At 64.9% G+C, this 18,272-nt stretch overlaps 2 protein-coding genes across 3 annotated transcripts in view; both read right to left on the reverse strand.

Moving 5' to 3' along the window:
- RHBDF2 (rhomboid 5 homolog 2 (Drosophila)) overlaps window positions 1–340 on the reverse strand; it is a gene marked incomplete at its 3' end in the record, with an annotated part of 15,241 nt that extends 14,901 nt beyond the window's left edge. Inside the window, exon 1 of the mRNA XM_012733002.1 lies at window positions 278–340. The remainder of the gene's footprint in view (window positions 1–277) is intronic.
- A 9,797-nt stretch (window positions 341–10,137) lies between these two features.
- CYGB (cytoglobin) lies at window positions 10,138–18,272 on the reverse strand. Of its 2 annotated transcripts, none has more exons than XM_012733042.1 (4): window positions 18,077–18,272; window positions 13,709–13,940; window positions 13,283–13,420; window positions 10,138–11,294 (listed from the first exon to the last, which is right to left on the reverse strand). In XM_012733042.1, the coding sequence occupies exons 1-4, from the start codon at window positions 18,217–18,219 to the stop codon at window positions 11,061–11,063; spliced, it is 747 nt and encodes a 248-aa protein (XP_012588496.1). In that variant the 5' UTR covers window positions 18,220–18,272; the 3' UTR covers window positions 10,138–11,060. The 2 variants fall into 2 exon arrangements, with proteins under 2 accessions (XP_012588496.1, XP_004693575.1); XM_004693518.2 differs by having other exon boundaries at window positions 11,178–11,294; window positions 13,257–13,420.

Below are 18,272 nucleotides of genomic sequence, written 5' to 3' on the forward strand. Positions count from 1 at the left end.
GCGTCCTCCGCGCCCGGGTGGGATCCCGCCGCCCCTCCACTTTCCGTTCTTGGGGTTGGGTGGTTCCCGCTGGGCACTACCCTCTTTTCCGCCCGACCTGGTCTCTTCCGGAGCCGCCTCTCTCTCCCGGCTTCCTCTCTCCTCCCAGGACAAGGCGCGCAGTGTAGGTCTGAAGTGCCGCCCTCCCGCCCCCGCCCCCGAGGGCTCCCCTCCCCCCCTCCCTCCAGCGCCCGCATTCTCGGGCAAATGGGCGCGTTCCCGTGAGCGTCCAACTCACCCTTTCCTCGACTACTCTGAACGCGGTTCCCGGCCGCCTCCGGGAAGTCTTCCCGGGTCTCCGCCGCTGACGCCTCGGCTCCGGACCCGGCTCGTTCCCGGCTGGCCGCCGGATCTCGCTCAGCCTTACCCGCCCCCAGCCGCCGGCTCTAAGCCCGGAGTGGACAGCGACCGCCCCCGCGTGCGGAGTGCGTGCCCCTGGGAGAGCCGGCGCCCGCCGGGCTGTGCTGGGCAGTGTGGGTGTCTCCTTTAGGGCAGAGCCAGGGAAACCCTGCGCGGCCTCTGGCCGACGGCATGGAACCCTTCGGGGGCAGCGCACGCGGAGGGAGGAGTGGGGGGTGGCTGGAGGACGGCCGGGTGGGCCTCGGGGACCGCTGGCCACGGCGGGCTGGCGCTCCTAGAGCAGGGCCCCTCGGGCACCCCACCCCCGCGGTGCTGGGGACGCCCCGAAAGCACCTGCCAGCGGCTGTGGTTATCCGCAGGGCTGCCGGCGCTCTTCGCAGCCCCTGGCGCTGCTGTTACTGGTGAGCGGCAGCTCTCGTCAATATTATCGAGAGATGATATCTCCCGTGGCCTCCTTAACTTTGAGCAGCCTTACTCGCCTTCAGCAGGAGAGCCTGGGCGTTCGGGCTTTCACCCCGCGGCAGCAGCATCTCCCCAGCCCTGCTCCCCGCCCCTGGGCTGGAGGTGGGGGGCAGTGACCCCTCCATTGACAGCTGGTGTCAGGGTGGGGTCTCTGCCACATCTGCCCTATGAGGGCAGATTCGTGAACCCCCCACTCCCATAGGCAGGATGAGGGCTCACCCCACTGTCCTGGGAGTGGCAGCCCCAGTGGAGGGCACCAGCGGACCCCGGCTGGAACCCCAATGTCCAGATGCTCCTTTTTCAGCCCTGGTGACTGTCATCTTGCCATCCCTCTTGGGGAGGTCTGGCTGGGCTTCAGGCCGGGGTGGTGGGGACCAGACTCAAGACCCCTCCAGGGCTCCAGAGCACCCCCATGTTTCTCTGTCCAGAAGGGGGGTAGGTGGTTAAGGACTGGAAAGAGGGGGCGGGCTTCTGCAGGACATTATGCAGAGGGAGGCTTCTGGGGTGGGGGCCCAAGTCTGAGGGCCGCTCCCCAGAGGCAAGGGCAGAGCCGGTACTGTGCACGCACCTTCCCAGGCCACAAAGCAGAGCAAGACCCCACTGGGAGACAGTGCCCCAGAGGTGCCGGCCTGGGGTGGAAGAGCCTTGGGGCCAGTCCCAGGGAGCTGGAACAGCAGCTCTGGGCCACTCCGGAAGCGGCTGCACTGCCCTCTCTGCATGGGCCATGAGCCTGTGGGCCGAGCAGCTGGTGTCCAGCCCTGCCACGCCCCGCTACACTGGCAGACTCGGGCACCCGATCGCGTCATTGCCCCCGAGGGCAGGGAAGACTGTAGGAGGCCGGGTAGGGTGGAAGTGGAGGTCTTGCGAGGGGTTTGTCCCACAGAGACATGGCACTCTGCCCATCAGGGGGTGGGGGGTGCTTATCACTGCCCTGGCACAGCCCCCCCCCCCGGGGCGAAGGTGTTCACCAGGCCAGGGGTATAATTTGGTGATGTCATCCGCTGTGCAAAGCAGGGAGCCAGGCTGTCCGGCATGGAAACCACCCAAGACGCACTCAGAGAGCCAGGTGCAAGCGAAGCACAATTGCATTCACCTGCATTTAGAGAGCACACCCACACACGCAGTAGAGCCCCGAGCTTCCGGGCAGCGGCTTTATGGAGCTGCCCCAGACCTGGCCTTCTTCCCGCCATGGGCAGCATCACATGTAACTGACAGAAACCAATGGCCTTTGTTTAAGATGGTTCTCAAGGTGTTGGAGGGTCTTAGCAGGTAGGAAGGCTGAGGGAGTCCTCGGGGGGATGAAGAAAACTGAAGGCCCAGGCGCCAGGAACTTGTGGTGTCGGAAGCTCCTGTCCTGTGTGGGTGACAGGCCTACAGGGCAGTGGAGGTGGGAGACACTGATGGGCCCAGATGAGGTGTTCGTATTTTATCCTGTAAGCAATCAGGACTTGTTCAAACTGGGAAATTGTAATCTGCTCTTTTGCTACTGATTTTTTTTTAAGATTTATTTATTTATGCGCCTAAGAGCTGGGGTACAGGCCAGAGAAGTGGAGGTGAGAGGATTCACCAGAGACAGAGTGGGGAGCAGAACAGGCAGACTGACTGAAACCCACTGCTGTGGGGAGCAGCGGGGAGACAGGAGCGGTCTGCTGCGCCCTGGGGGTCTCCCTGGCGGGGATGGAACTCGTGCTGCAGGGGCTGCGGACAGGTCCAAGGGCCGCTTCTTAAACCCTGTGCCACCAGGGAGGCCCCAGCCCTCTTTGACTATGTTTTTAATCTCCACAGCCGTCCTGCAAGGCAGGCAGGGCCAGGCTTACAGAGGAAACAGGCTGTGGTGAATAACAGACCACATGCTGGCTGGTAGCTTTAAAATGGGACACTTCTGTCCATGTGTAAGCCTGCTTTGCAGGAAGGCGGGACGGGGATCACCACCAACCAGTTCCTCAACACATCAGAAGTTTCTTTCACGTCTGAGCAATTCTGAGACTTCCTTGTGACACTCAGTCATGACCTTTGGAGCAAGGGGCAAAGAAACCGGAAAGTCAAGTCAGCAAACTCAGAAAGCTGGCCCTGTGTCTGCCCAAGGGAGAACAGCACTGGCCTACTCTGCTAACCGAGATCTAAATGTTTGTAGCACGCAGTTGCCCAGATGACGCTCTGGTCAAAGGGATGCTGCCTTTCTCGTCAAGGCTCAGAGAAGTTGAGGACTGTCAAAGCCACACAGTCGGGGTGGGGGGGAGCAGCCCTGGGGGCTCTTCTGGCACTCCTGGCAGCCCTCACCAACTTCGGGAGGGCCTGGCTGTGCATAGGACAGCCTGACTCGGGGAGAAGATGGAGCACCCCCTCTTTTGGCCAACACAGGACGGTAGATATCCTCTCCACTTATGCTCTGGAGTTACCTCCCATCACTTAGGTTGTGGAGGGTGCAGTCAGGGAAGAGGGTTTGGGTAGAGGACCTTAGAGGGGTCTCCCAAGACCCGGTGAATAAACAGCTCCTTGGACTGGGGCGGTAGGTACGGGCGATGCAGCACCGCCACCTTGTGTCCACCAGTGGTACTGCGCCAGGGAACGCGCGAAGCCGCCTGCTCACCAGACACCTGCCGGCTCACCAGACACGCCGGGAAGGCTGAGGCTGGAAGGCCAGGAGCTGAGTCTTGGGGCTCATGTGCCAAAAACCTAAGGCACCCTGGGGAATTGGGTGTCCAGAGTCCAGACTGACATGGTCAGCCTCCTGGGGGGCAGGGATACTTCTCAGTTCAGTCTCCTCCTGAGGCCCTGCCCTCCCCCACAGCAGCCTTGAAATCTTGCACATTCTGTTCTCACCCTTTATCAGACCTCCTCCCGGTCACCCTGGTCTTGGCCAAGACTTGGTTATCCCACTGGCCCTTGGAAGAGGACCTTGTAATCCTGAGCCCATGTCACCCCCACTCATCCACCTGGCTTGCCCGCAGACCCCACATCACTGCCTGTGCCTCTCACCCACCCTGGGACGCTGACTTACACGGCAAATACTCAGGGTACCCTGCTCGCCAGCGTTGGCGGCGGACATCAGGCATTTCGCCTGGCGAGGCCTCCCTGGGAGCCCCACCTGGAACCATAAAGCAGAAAAGATCAACAGGTTGATAACATAAAAGCTGCAAAGTTCTGCTCCACAAAAGGCGCTCGGACAAAGGTCAAGCGAGCAAAGTGTTCCGGCAGCTGCAGCTGACCCAGGAGCCACATCTCAGAGTGAACAAAGAGGCCCAGTTATGCCGTGGGGCGAGTGGGGTGCTTCCGCATGGGAGCCCGGAAGCGCTCTTCTGCTGGCGTTTGAGAGCTGGCTCCACTCGGTATAAAGATAACAGGTAAAACTGGGCATCGACAAAACCCCATCTCTTCCACAATATTCGCAGAGGTGTTTCTGACAATAGCTGGGACTCTGAGGCGGCCCGAATCTCTTTCAGTAGATGAATGAATCCATAGAAATAATAAACAAAAAGAGAAAGGGGCTCCCCGTGGCACAGGGGTTGGGTCTCAGCACTGTGAAGCCGTCCGCAGCCCCTGCAGCAGGAGTTCATCCCCGGCCAGGGGGGACCCCAGGGCGCGGCAGACCTCCCCTGTCTCCCCGCTGCCCCCTCAGCAGGGGGTTCCAGTAGATCCGTCTGTTCTGTTCCCCACTGTCTCTGGGGTGTCCTCTCTCACACACATCCACACCTCTGGCCTACACCCCAGTTCTTCTAAGTGTAAATAAATACATCTTTAAAAGAAAAAAGAGAAGAGAAATAAAGCCAGTTGCATCGTTCAGAGCAACCTGTTGCTGTTCCCGTGGGAAGGACCCAGGGTGTGACACACACACCCCACAAAAGACCACGCTGTGAGCAGGACGCTGGGGCCGGTGAGCTGCACCAGCGCTCTTCGCTCAGCCTGTGCAAGCTGGCGTGCACTCTGCGAAGACCACCAGTAAAACCCCTGCAAGCCATTTAGCGTTGTGCTTGGAAGGAAATGACATTAACGCATTTCATTTAACAGGAAATAAAAGCAGCACATATCAAAAACGACCGCAGACGGAGGGAAAGGTTTCTTTTCAGTCCATTGGATAATACCTTCTCCCTGCTTCTTAGACCAGCAGACCATGGTCCCCCGCGTTAGAGTCGTGGGCAGCTGCGGGTGGGGAGTGGCCGTTCATTTGGTACCACAGCAAAGCCAGGGGTCAACCTTCCATCGCCCCCAGATCTGGCTGTTCAGCTGTAGCCTTTAAAATGTCCTTTATAACAAATACAAAGTAAGAACAATGTTTCTCTGAGCTCTGAGTGCCTCTGTAGCAAATGATCAAACCCCCCTGAGAGGAACCTCAATCTTGTTATGCAAAAATAAAAGTTGTGGCCCTGCCTGGTGGCTCAGCGGGTTAAAGCGCAGCACTGAGAAGCTAAAGCCACTTCCGCGTGAGTTCGATCCCCCCCTGCCCTGGAGGTGACCACATGGCGTAGCAGACCTCTCCTGACCGCCCGCTGCTCCCCTCAGCAGTGGACTTCGTTGTTCTGCCTGTTCTGCTCCCCACTCTGTCTCTGGTGAAGCCTCTCGCCACTCCTGAGCCTCTGGCCTGTACCCCAGTTCTGTATGCACAAAAAAATAAATCTTAAAAAAAGAAAAAGAGAGTCCAACAGCTGATTTTAAAAAAGAAAAAGTTGTAACTGGGATTCAGAAATTTAAAAAAGAAGCTGCCGGTCTTCTACCCCCTCACCTGACCTCCTGGGCCCTTTCTTATGCCTTAAACACTTACATTTAATACGCTGTCTAAAAACAGCGGCTTTCTAGCTGCACAAGGAGTGTCTGATCATGGCAGGCGACTGGGGCAACATAAAAAAGGAAGAAGAGGCAAGTCTGTAGCCAGGTGTCGCCACCGAGTCAGCTGTGATCGTCCCTGGGTGACCTCAAACTTCCTTTTCCCAGGGAGGTTTCCTGCGAGCACAGGAGTCTCGCTGACGCCAACACAGAGAAGGGTCTCGATTTAGTAGGAAACGTGTTTAGGCCCTAGCAGGACCCGGGTCACCTCCGGGGGTCCCACCTGCTCTCCCCATCTTCCCTTTCCCCGCCAGAGTCGCTTCTCCCTGTCCTGAGACGGTCTCAGGGTCTCCTCTCCTCAGCCCCCTGCACCCCGCCCACAGCTCTCAGGTAATGACCTTGAGTCACTCTTCATGGAGAAGGGCCCCAGGTTCCCTCCCCCGCCCCGCAAGTCCCCTGAGGCCACCCCTCTCCTGGAGATTTCCTCAGCAGACTCTGCCCCCCACTCCCCCCCCAGGCACCTTCCCCTCCTGCAGGCCGGCCCCAGCTGGACACCCCTCCTCCCCCCTCTGCTTCTCTGTCCTCACAGCTCTGGACACTGCCGCTGTGGGCCCAGCTGGCCAGGCCTCTGGGAAGTTCCCCTCACAGCTCCCCCCGGCTCCATCAGCCTGATCTCAGGGTCACGGGCTGGGGCCCAGGCGGGCTGCTGCTTCCCACACTCCGGCTAGCCATCTCCTGACACCGGGCAGGGGGCGCCAGAACTGGCCGAGAAGCGCCCAACGTCTGCTGGCCGAGGAGTGCCGGTCCAGCGCCCTTGACCGCTGTTGCAGGACCACCCAGCTTCAGTGGACAGCAATAACAGGGTTTTTTTGTTTGTTTGTTTGTTTTTTTAAACAAACCAGGAGCCCAACAGCCGCCAAGGCCACAAATGACCGTCTCCCTCACCCAGCTGTGCCCAACGCAAAGCCTCCCCGCTGCGGCCTTCCCGCCACGGCGGCCAGGCAGCGGCCAGGCCACGGCCGGGTCCCCCTCGGGCAGCAGGAGCCGCCACGGGAGACGCTCCGGAGCCGCCGGACACCCCAGCACAGCACAGGGACACTGCAGACAGCAGCTGCCGCTGGACGCTGACGGGGCCACTTGCAGCTCAGCCCTGCTGTGGGTCTCCCAGGCCTCCCCCTCCCCCCGGCCCCGCCGCTGCCCAGAGCCGAACCTGCGCCCAACCCGGCTGAACCCGCACCGAGTGGGTCTCGGTCTCCTGTGGAGCCTGTGAACTCTCGTCCGAGCCGCTGCTGAGGCCCCTCGCCCCGCGGAGGCCCGGCAGCCGGCCTGGGAGGCAGGGACGGACCTGGGGTCACTGAAGGCCTGGGAAGGCTGGAACCCCAGGGCTGAGTGCGTGGGGCACTCCTGTGCCCTGTATTCCTGCCAGTCCCCACCCACTGTACTTGGCTCTCTCTGCCCCCTCCAGCCCCCCTCCAGCCCCCCTCCAGGGGCGCCGTCTCTAACAGCCTTGTGCTTCAGGCCCCGGTGACAAGCCGGCATCCCTGGACCTGGGGGCAGCACCCAGACACCTCTGGACGCCTTGTTCCCCTGGACAATGTGGACTCCATAGTCCAGGGGCCAAGCCTGTTCCTTCCTGAGATTCCCACCCACTTGCCGAGACATCTTGGGGGCTTCCTCGCGTCTCCCCAATTTCACCCCCACAGCCACTCTACCAAGAAGTCGTGTCAGACCAACTTCAGTCCTGAGTCTGCTGCTTCCTCCCAAGCCTGGGGTTCGTTGGGGTGCTATAGGGCAAGGTCCCGGCAGGGGACAGGGTGGCCCCTCACCAGGGTGGCCCCTCACCAGGGCGGCCCCTCACCAGGGCGGTAACCGTGTGGCAACGGAAGGACCCTGGCAGCTGTCACACAGGCGTGGGCGGAGCGGAGGGCGGCGCCAGGCTGAGGAGCCGCTGCCGTGGGGTGCAGCTGCCCCCTCCAATGTCCAGGCCCCAGGCAGCAGCACCCGGGCCCCCCTTCCAGCGTGGCTGTTCTATATGGTTTCTCAGGATCCCCAGAGCCTGACGTCCTGATTTCTAAGCATGACCTGAGCATTCGGTCCCCCTTGTCAGTCTGGGGGTGAGGGGGGTCTGCCTGCCACCGAACACTTGGGACCCAAAGTCTCCCACCCTGCAGGGCTGCCAAAACCCAAACTGGTCTCGCGATAAAGCCCCAGGAAGCCCATCACCTGGCAGGTGTGGATGGTTTCCTGAGGTGGAGAATGACTGTTGGGGGGCACAGCGCTATCCAGCTGCCGGAGACCCCCAGGACGCAGCAGGCCCCTCCTGCCCCCACTGCTCCCCCAGCAGTGTGTCTCAGTCGATCCGCCTGTTCTGCCCCCCACTCTGTCTCAGGGGTGTCCTGTCACCCCTCCCCACACCTTTGGCCTGTGCCCTGGTGCTTGCATGCCTACGTAAATAATTTTTTTTAAATGATGCGTCTTTTTGAGTTGGGGCTACGGTGAGGTCAGCGGGGCACTTGCCTGGGATACAGCATTCAAGGGGGCAGTAACCAAGGGAAGTGGTGTTAAACATGACATTTTATTAAAATAAAAACATCCACGATGGACCAAAACATTAAAAAGTGAAACGAAGAGACTACTGCTTGCTGCCTGACCTCTGTGATGCTGTGTCCCCCAGGAGCATTTAACAGAGGAGGGGGAAATGGTCTAAAATCACGTTAGGGGCACAGTTTCCCGGGGCGCTACCTCCCGGGGAGGAGGCAGGTGGCGCGGGGCGGGGCGAGGTGTCCGCTGCTGCCAGCAGGGGGCGCTGAGGGCCGCGCGGCCGGGCCGCCCTGCCGGGAAGGCTCCCCACGCTCCCCACATTCCTGACCCCGTCGCCCCGTGGGAACGCCAGGGGGGCTGACCCGGTTGCTCATCTCCTCTGGCCACAAGGCTCTTCTTTGTTTTGGGAACAGAACAAACCCCCCGACCTCCGGCACCAGCTTACAGCCCACGGGGCCGGGGCCGCCGAGTGTCCCCAGTGGGTGGGACCGCACCCCCTGCTCCCCACCCAGGCAGTATCCCTCACCCAGACCTGGGGCGGACCTCTGAATGCCGTGTTCTCTGTCTCGGGGTGGGGAGTTTCTCAAGGGCCACGTTCTAGGTCAACCCCAATTTTGGCCAGCTCCCACATAGTTCCTTCACCCCTCTCAGCAGCCAGCGAGTGAAGGCGGGGTGTGGCCTTCCAGTGCTCCCCGCCTGCCTGCCACCGGTGCCCTCTCCTCTCCCAGCCCCCACAAGCCAGCCCCGCCTGCCCCTCTGGCTCCTGGCCTCAGGGGCCTCCGGGGTGCCAGGGCCCCCACCTGGCTGCATCCGCCTCCCTCTTCTGCCGTCTGCCTCCAGGTTTCCCTTTCTCTTTCCTTCCTGGCCCAGGCGCCTCTGCCACTCCCTCCCCCGCCCCCCCTTCTTCTGCCGGGCAGCCTGTCCAGCGGGTCCCCACGTGCCACTGCTGTGGCCTGCCTCCCCGGAACGGACCTGCTGCCAGCCTCACGTTTACTCCTATTTTAAATAAAAGGTGGCCTCGGCTCAGAGAGGCTGCGTGACCTGCCCGAGGTCACACAGCACCAGCAGACGGCCCCTCTGGAGCCGGCTGCCCTGAGCGCTGCCTCCCCGGGAGGGCCTGGCCCGCCCTGTCCTCTGCTCCGAAGCCCCCCACGGCCCCTCTTGGCTCTGCTTTCCAAGAGTGGGGTTGATCTGTTCTCTGGATGTCTGCTGAGTGACTGCTGTACAGGCCCAGGAGATGAAGACGCGGCCTGTGTTCAAGTTCACGGTCTAGGAGACCAGACTTGCCCTGCAAGTCAGCCGAATCTTCCCAGGCAGCCCGGAGCCCTCCCGGGGGGCCGAGGCTGCTTCCTGCTTCTCCTGCAGCCCACTGGGGGTGGTGACCTCCTGGTCCCTCCTGGGGAGTTGATGCTGCAGGCTGCTGTCTCCATGCAGGGTGGGGGCGGGGCAGTCTCAGCCAGGGCTGGGACTGGGGGTGGGAGCTCAGAGGGGGCTGGGAGCCAGGGTCCCTGAGGGTCACAGGCTGGCGGGTATGAAGAGCCACCTCCCGGGCACTCAGCTGTCGGGGTGCCCGGGGCTGAAGTCCAGCCCACACTCCCTCGAGTTCCCAGCCAGCGGGGACTCTCCCTGAAAGTCAGTCCCTTGATTGCTGCTACTTGCCCTAACCTGGCCTGGGAGGAGAGCTCAGAACAAAAGATGAAAAGCTTCTGGATTTCAACTGGGCAGCGGGCTCCTGCCTGCCCGCTGCTCGGGGCAGGTCGCTCATTGGCCCTGCCCCTGCTGGTCTCCAGAACATAAAAAGCCTCTCTGTGTCTCCCTAAGCAGACACCCTTCCCGCCATGCCCCACGTCCAGCTTCTAGTCTGCCCTGTGCTCCTTAACAGACCCGGCCGAGGGGCCAGGGCCTGCCCCGGCAGAGACCCCCCCGGGGGCCCGAGCTGGGGAGACGCGGCGGGGCGGGGAGAGCACGCAGACGCAGGGGACAAGTTTGTTTAATGGTCTGGCCACAGACACCAGAAACTACAGCGGGGGACAGGCGGTCACGGACAGCGGCACGGAGGGGACAGGACGGGACACGGCACAGCAACCACAGCAGCAACACACCCTGGGGGCGACACACGTGACCAAGGTGCACGCGGGGGAGGGGCCCCCCGAAATGCTGAGCCAGGCGATGGCCAGGACCGACCAACCGACCGTCACCCACAGCTGGGAGGGCCTAGGAGGGGCTCGGTCCTCAGACCCCCAGGAGGGACCCCCAGGAGGGACCCCCAGGAGGAGACGGCCCTGGGGGGAGCTGGGCCCCCACCCACCTGGGCTGTCTCAGCTGCAGACGGGGTTTGTGTCCGGGCCCCGCTAGTCATCCCATCCGGAACTCCGGGCTCCCGCCTGCCCTCGCCCACTTCAGGCAAGTCGGGGAGCCACAGCCTCTGTGGGGGGCAGAGGCGAGGGCTGCCAAGTCCTTTGGCCCGGAAGTGGGAAGCAAGGGTGTGAGGAGCTGTTCGGAGAGCGGGCTGGCTGCCGACAAGCAGGGCCACCCCAACCCTGCCACGGAGACCCGGGTCCCCTCTGCAGACGTGGGTCCCCGCCTGCCAGAACATTGTGTGGTCTGCCGGAGCGTGACCAGGACCCTCCCTGCCCCTCCCCCAGAGGCCTCCTGGCCCCGCAGATACACGTTACAGATGCGTCTGGAATACATGTGTTTGTATAGAGGCCGCAGAGAGGATATACCTGTAAGTACCTAAGTGCGGGGAACTCTAGAGGGTGGTGCGGGCCCGCATGCTGGCCGGCAGCTGCAAACAGGGCGGGCTGATTGCTGCCGGACCCCACGCCGCCGTCCTCAGCCGCTCAGCTAGGTCTCTAACAGTGAGTAGAAAAGCTAAGAAGAGTGGCCCCGGCCCTTCAGGGAGGAAGGGCCCCCACCCAGGCCGCCCAGCGAGACAGCATCCAGCGGGGCTCCCCAGGGCTGTGGCCGCAGCGGGGCCCCCGCTTTCTCAGCAGACGAGTCGGGGCTTCCTCCAGCGTCCTGGGCACCCGGATGGAGTCTTCAGAATTCGGCCTTCTGCTCAAGGTGCCAGGGGTGGGGGAGGAGAAAGGGGGTCCTACGGCCCCGAAGAAGGCAGCGTGGCCGGCGGGCTGTGGACGACAGGAGAGGACAGGACCGGTTACGAGGGGTGGGGGCCCCGGGGGGCAGAGGGGTGGGGCTGGGGGTCACGGCGGGGGGCCTCTCGGAGCCTGCGGATGGCCGTGGTGGGCAGCCCACTGGGCTGGTTCTGTCCCCTTCTGGGAGGAAACCGCGGGGGGCCTTGGGAGAGTCAGCTGCCTGCTGGTCTTTCTGGATCAACTGTGAGGGCCAGTCAGCCGTGAGCTCCACCAGCTGGGGACTCCTGAGGCTCGAGCCTGCTCTGGGGGGCGCCTCTGAGCACCCACAGGCACTCGGCCCCTTGGATGCTCCCCATGCTCTCCAACAATCCCACGCCCCCACCCACAAAAATGCGCGCACGCCCTGAAGCAGACACTCCGTCAACTGCGGCGCCTGGCCCACTGCGCTTCTCTGATAAGAGGACTTGGAAGGAAGCTTCTAGAACTGCTCGAGGCCTCCTGCTCTCGAGCCCATCTGGCAGGCGGCTGTGTCTGCAGGCCCTGGCCCAGGAGATGGGCCTTCTGGGGGGCCACCCCGGTCTTGGGAAGTGGGGGGAGGCAGCGCAGAGGCGAGAGGGGACGAGCCCCAGGCTGCACAGCTGGAGGCGCCCACAGGCGGGGCGGGGGGCAGGGTCTTGGCCCTGGGTACCCCGCTCCGCGCCCACAGGAGCAGATGTGCCCGCCCGCGGTTGTGTTTGAGCTTTGGCCAGATGGAAGTCCCCAGGGCCCCGTTGGGGCAAGAGTGGGGAAGGGACGGGGCCCGGTGTCGGGAAATGCCGCCCCAGGGTGTATGATTCACGGGCTGGCACAGACCCGCTCCCCTGCCCCCCTCGCCCCCTTCTGCGGAGGGCAGGTCTGGCTCCTGCCGCGCAGGGCTCATCGCTGGCAGCAGAGCTTCCGGGGGAGGCGTGGAAGGGCAAGCCCTCCCCTCCCGCCCACCTCCCTGGGGCGTCCCGCAGCCGTGGGCGCTGCCAGCCCAGGCGGGCCATGGCAGTCTCCTGCCGCCCCCATCCGCCGGCTGGCCGGGGCAGGCAGGGCCAGCTGTGCGCATCTGGAGTGGCCGCCCCCGCAGCCTCCCCAGGACTCGCTCTGTTCTCTGGGTGGCGTCCACGCGGGGGAGGGGCCCGGGCGGAAGGTCAGGCCTGGCCTCCCAAGGCCGCTGTGGGCCCTCCGCAGAGCGGGGCCGGGAAGCCTGCGAGCAGGAGGCCCGCCGCGGCCAGCTCGGCGTCCAGGGAGAGCCGCCGCCCTCTCCATGGGAAACTGCCGGGATGTTTCCCACAGCGCGTGTCCAGGCCGCTGGCTGACCCCGCTCCCTTCCCGCCTCCGCCGCTCTCTGGCCTTCCTCCTCCAGCCGGCCTCCGCCCTCCACGAGCTCCCGGAGCCAAGCTCGGGGCCCACGAGGCCAGCGTGTTCCCAGCCGCCACCCCTGGGCAGCCCCGCCCGCGTCGGCCGTGGTCACGGCGCTGACCACCCTCCTCGAGTCGTCCCTGGAGACCTCCGCCCAGAACCTGGACCCCAGCTTCTGGGGTCAGCCAGCGCAAACAGCCCCAGCTGCTGGGGCGGCGGGGAGCAGGCAGCCCCGTGGGGTCCCCCTCCACCCGGGCAAGTGTCCTTGTCCTCAGGGGACCCTGGCCCCGGTCCCAGGGGAGGCCGAAGGCAGGAGGGAGGAAAAATCATCCACGTGGTTGGCACGCGGCGGGAGCGGCTGGGCTTGCCCAGGGCTGCCCCGAGCGGGACCAGCTCTGCCTGGGAGCTGTCTTGGGGTGAGGAGCGCTGGGTGCCACTCAGAAAGCAACAGGGGCCCTGGCTGGAGACCCCTTCTGGTGGTGCCATCCCTAAGCCCCACACGCCGCCCCTCGGTGTCCCCCCGGCCCCCTGGGCTCCGCCCAGCCCGACAGAGCGAGGGAGGGGGTCGGGGAGGACGGCGGGCTGCCCGGCTCCCTCTGCCCTCCTCACGTGGCGGCGTTGGGGACCTGCTGTACCCAGCCCACTTCCTTGTAGGCCGCGGTCACGTGGCTGTAGATGAGGCCGCGCAGCTTGGCCCAGGCTCTCTGCGTCTCAGGCGGGAAGTCGCTGGCACATTCCTCAGCGATCACCTCCAGAATGACCCCGGAGAGGATCTGGGGGTGACGGGAGGCGGGGAGTAAACACCGGGCACCTTGCCCCAGCAGCCCCCAGCACCCCTCCTACCCAGAGGCCTGGGGACACAGCAGCCCTCCACTTTGGGGCTTGGATACCGTGGGTCCCAGCCCTCCTCGCGCCCTCCCCGTCAGGCCAGGCCCAGGTCCCCTCTGCGGCCTGGGGCCTCCCAGAGGCACAGGCTGCTGCAGGTGGCTGCTGTAGCAAGTGGGTCCTGGGGGCTCCGGGGAGCAGTGGTGGGCGGGGGCGCACCCCAGGTGATGACACACCTTGAAGTACACGGGCTCCACCTTGTGCTTGAGGGCGTGGGCCTTGCCCACCAGCGCCAGCACAGAGGAGACCTTCTCGGGGTCGTGCAGATTCTCCACCACCGTGTTGAGGGCGCCCATGACCCTGCAGGCATGCTTCCGCAGCTGGGGGCTCCTCTCCATTTCCAGGGGCTCCTCCATGTGCTTGAACTGGCTGAAGTACTGCTTGGCAGACGGGAAGTTCACGAAGAACCTGCGGGAGAGGGGGCGCTGAAGCGGGCGTCTAGGGCTGCACCCCAAAGGGCCCAGACACCGAGAGGCGGGCGCACCCCTCAGGCAGTGCTGCTCTCAGCCCGGCTGGCTGTCCCTCTGGCCCCGCTGCTTCGGGGCACCCCCACCAGTCTGCCCAGCCGCTGGGCTGGCAGCTCTGTGACCCCAGCCTCGGCCTTCTCTGCCTCCTGCCTCTCCCCCAAGCCCCGCGCCCCCGCCACTGGACCTCAGTGGCCCCAGCTGCTGCCTGTGCTTGTTTGCAAAGATGAAATACGAAACTGCTGTGAGTCTCAGCGCCGCAGGCTGTGCTGGGGGCGGGCGCTGCTTCTGCGGCCAGTGTCCATCGTGACCCAGCCAGCGTCCTGCAAACATGCAGGCCTGGCCACTGAGCCGTGGAGGGACCCGCGCCTCGGTCCCCTCGGGCCGTCCGCCCTCTGCCGGCCTGTCCCGCCCTCCTCACTCTGCAGCGAGGTTGTCCGGCTGGTCCAGTTAGAGACAGCCAGGCCCGGGGTCCTGGAGCCACCTCTCCCGGCTGCTGTCTGGCCCAGCAGGGGGCAGGTCCCGTCTCCAGCCTCCTTCCTCCAAGCGGCACCGGCACCGGCACCGGCACTGAGCAATAGCCGCTGCCATGCTCAACAACACTCAGTGGCTCCCTGGTGTCTCTCAGCAGTCAGCTGCTTCCCCTGGGGCCACAGTCTTCCCTGTGTCGGCCCCCATGTTCCTGCCATCTCCGGCCCAGCCCACCGGCTTCCTTCTGCTGGCCTGCGGCCTTCCCTCTGGGCCAGGGGAGCCTCCGCGCCTGGCCAGCCCTGCCGCGCCCGGGCCCCGCTGTGCCGAAGCCGGCTGCCTGCCACCTTCACTGCCCCCTGTCTGCCCTCTGGCTGCGACCCCTGGGGCCAGAGGCTGCTCACTGGCCCCTGACCCGCTCCTAGCCCAGGACCGCGTCTGCGGGGTCACACTGACCACCGTGGCTGCTCCCTCGCAGCCAGGCTGGACATCACATGCGGTGTGTGCGCGGCGGCCGTCAGCTGTGACCGACGTGTACAGGCTCAGACGTGCTGAGCTGTGCCCACCTCTGGGGTACCCCTCTCCATGTAAGAGAGCCAAAGATGGGCCAGCCCTGGGCCGGGGCCGGGGCCGGGCGAGCCCAGGATTCCGGACGTGGGGCGGATGCAGAAGGAACATCTGTTCCAGGCGAGCCTGCAGGTGAGGAAGCTGCGGCTGGGGGTGGGGGCGCGGACCTGGCTGCCAGGGGACCGAGAGAGGCCCCGGGAAGCCCCTCCGGCCTGGGGCGAACCCCTGCACAGGTCCCTGTCTGCGAAAGTGCAAGGACCCCTCTCCCCCAACTTCACAGGTATGCAGGAGCAGACGAATGAGCAGAGTCCGAAAACACACTGGGATTTTCTGGAGAAGCACTTCCAGGCAGACAGACGTGAGCAAGCCGGCTGGGCTCGGCCGGCAGCCCCGGTCGGTCGGAGCAGCGCACCGGGAAGGCGGTGATCCCACTGCCTGCCCTGCCTGGGCCCCGGTGCCTGGCCCGCGCCTGACCGGGAGCTCGCCCACAAGGCCGGGCGGGAGCGCTCCCTGGGCCCACTCGCCCGCCCCTGGCCTGGCCCAGGCGGCTGCATCCCCACTGTCTAGAGGAGAGCTGCGGGTACTGGCCCCAGTGGGCCTGCCGGGCAGCTTCCAGCGCCCCTGAACCTACTTTTCGGGGTGGGGAACGGGGTGGGCTGGGACCCAGATGAGCCTCCTGCCCCAGCTCCCACGAAGGACAGTCCCTGGGGCGAGGCCCCCCGCTGGGCCAGGGTCTGGGCCCCCTGACTCCTGCCCTCCACAGGGCCTGTGCTGGGCAGCAGCCTCCGCAGCCTTGGGGAGTCCTCACGCCCAGAGGCATCTGGGCTTCCAGGGGAGCCTGAAATAGGCCTGTCTGAGTGTGAGGGAAGGCGTTGGAGTTCCGGCAGGGAGGGAGCCTCCCTCCAGCCTGGGTGTTCCCCTTGGCCCCCCTCCCCAGCAGGCTGCTCTTACCACCCTGGCTGTGAACTCCCGGGGTGGGGGCCAGGCAGGTGAAGGTGAAGGTGAGAGGGTGGGGGGGGCGGGGGGGTCAGGGCCTGGTGTCCCTGGCTGGAATCAGATTTGTCCCGAAGGATGTGTGCCGTGGTCTCAGGGTTGTGGGGACCTAGGGGGGCCTGCGGGCATCTGGGACACCTACTAATGGTCCTGCCCCCCCCCCCCCCGGCCCCCTCAGCAGTGTACTTCGTTGATCTGCCTGTTCTGCTCCCCACTCTGTCTCTGGTGCACCCTCCCCCCCCCCCCCGGGCTCCCTTCCTCTCCGTCTCCTCTTGCCGACAGTCCGGGTCCTGGCCACTCACCCACCAAGGGGATCCCCCCTCAGCCCTCCTGCACCCCCGCAGCCCTGGAGCAGACAGTAGAAGTAGGGGGAAATGGCCAGGAAAGCCGGCGGGACTGGGGACTTGGGCTGGCCACGGGCCCCGAGCCAGGACTGGGCCAGGCTGCCCGTGCTGGGCTGGGCTCCTGCCGGCACCGGGGGTCTGGGGAGGTGTGCTGGGGCCTCGGCAGACCAGAACCAGCACCTCCTCGGGCCTCCCCGGATTCACTGTGGGCGTCTCTCTCGGTGACCACCCAGCCCAGCCCAGCCCAGCCCCTCTAGAATCAGGAATCGGACGAGAGGGCCGGAGAGGCAGTCTTGCCAAGAGCCCAGGCTGACCGGAAACGGCTCTGCTCCGATGTCCACTCCCCAGTTGCCCCCTCCCGGGACGCTGCCTTGGGGCAGGAGCTTGGGCCCATTTTCTGTGTGCTCCCTGGCCAGTCAGAGGTGGGGACAGACATTCTCCCAGGCCTGCGCCCTGGGCCTCCCTTCCCTGACCGGGCGCCTGGTGGCGGGTGCGACCCATGCTGAGGGCGGCCGGGGGCAGCCCGGAGCAGCGTGACTCCACTGCCCCAGTGCGAGTGGGCGCCCCACACGGGGCGTCTCCCGGTGTTTGACGGCTCTGATCTGAAAGCCCTGCTTAGCTCCCGCCACCCCCAGCTGTGCCTCTGGGCCAGGGAGCCGCCTCCCTCCTCCAAGAGCCTCCGCTAACTCCTCAAAAGTGTTTCTTGCTCTTTTTCCTCTGAAATCTGTTCCTGAGTTGGAATCACGGCATATCAATCTGAGTTGGGCAGGTCCCAGCTCAGAGGAGGCAGAGGGAGAAAGTGTGGGGGAGAAGGGGGAGCCTCGGCTTGCGGGGTGCACTCGGGCTGTGCAGGAGCGAGGTTTCGCCCCATCTTCAAATACGACAGCTGCCCTGCTCTGTCCCAGACTCGACTGCTTCTCTCTGCCGAGGACGGGGGTCCGGGCCTCTCTGCCTGCACCCCAGGGACTGACGTGTGGGAGATAGCACCCACGTCGGAAGCTCCAGCCAGCGGGCGGCTCCCGCTGGACGCTGCTGTCGGGGAGTGGGGTGCACAGGGCGCAGGTGTGTGCGGCCACTCTGCTCTGGCTGGGCCCTCGGGACATGGGGTGCTGGAACACCCCCAGCCCAAGGCACACAGCCCTTGCGGGCGGCGGGGCATCTCAGTCTCCGTGGGGCTCAGCGCCTGAACCTCCCCCTCGCCCTCCAGCAAAGTCAGCAGAGTGTCTGCGAGGCCGCTCTGCGCCCGCCGGCTCCCTAGGGCAAGAAGGGCCAGCTGGAAAAACTGGAGCCCGAGACCCAGTCCTCTGACCTCTATTCTCTGCTCTTCTTACGGAAAACCACTGTGGGTAGGACCCTGGCCGAGCTGGGGCGAGGGGTCTGCGCCCTCTGTGCCCCCCTTGAGCCTCAGTTTCTTCTCTTAAACCGGGAGCTGTCCTGATCCTGTTTGCAGGGCTGTGCCTACCGCGGGCGGGTGAAGCGTGGCTGTTGGCGAGGTCAGTGCTGAGGAAGTCGTGGAGTTCCGAGCCCGTTCTTGGGGAGCCCCTTGCCCAGACCCGGAAGACTGAGCTAGGCTTCACCCACCCCGGGCGCTGCCCCCTCTGACCCCAACAGCAGCTGGGGGTGGCACGCGCGCCGGGACCCAGGCAGAGCCCCCCTGCCCGAGTGGCCGCTGTCCTCCCTCCGGGTCGGGGGCCCGGGCGACACCTACCTCACCAGGATGGCCACCCCCACGTCCTCGCAGTTGGCATAGAGCCGGGCCCACGTAGCCTGCACCGCCTTCCTCTCCGCCTCGGACAGCTCCTCGCTCCGCTCCCTGCGCTCGATCTCCATCTCGCCCGGCACTTTCTCCATGGGCAGCTCCGGCCGGCCGGCTTCGTTTGCAGGCGGCGGCGCGCGGCGCGGCG

Source organism: Condylura cristata, unplaced genomic scaffold (genome assembly GCF_000260355.1).
Source record: "Condylura cristata isolate star-nosed mole 26May11 unplaced genomic scaffold, ConCri1.0 scaffold00038, whole genome shotgun sequence".
In the NCBI taxonomy this organism is placed as follows: Eukaryota; Metazoa; Chordata; class Mammalia; order Eulipotyphla; family Talpidae; genus Condylura; species Condylura cristata.

What these genes read in the sequence shown, in the direction of transcription:
- CYGB (XM_012733042.1), bottom strand. Translation starts at nt 18,219, where the DNA reads ATGGAGAAAGTGCCGGGCGAGATGGAGATCGAGCGCAGGGAGCGGAGC. An exon ending in GGGGTGGCCATCCTGGTGAG is followed by an intron (nt 13,941 to 18,076) that starts GTAGGTGTCGCC and finishes CCTCTCCCGCAG; the next exon opens with GTTCTTCGTGAACTTCCCGT. An exon ending in TGGAGCCCGTGTACTTCAAG is followed by an intron (nt 13,421 to 13,708) that starts GTGTGTCATCAC and finishes CGTCACCCCCAG; the next exon opens with ATCCTCTCCGGGGTCATTCT.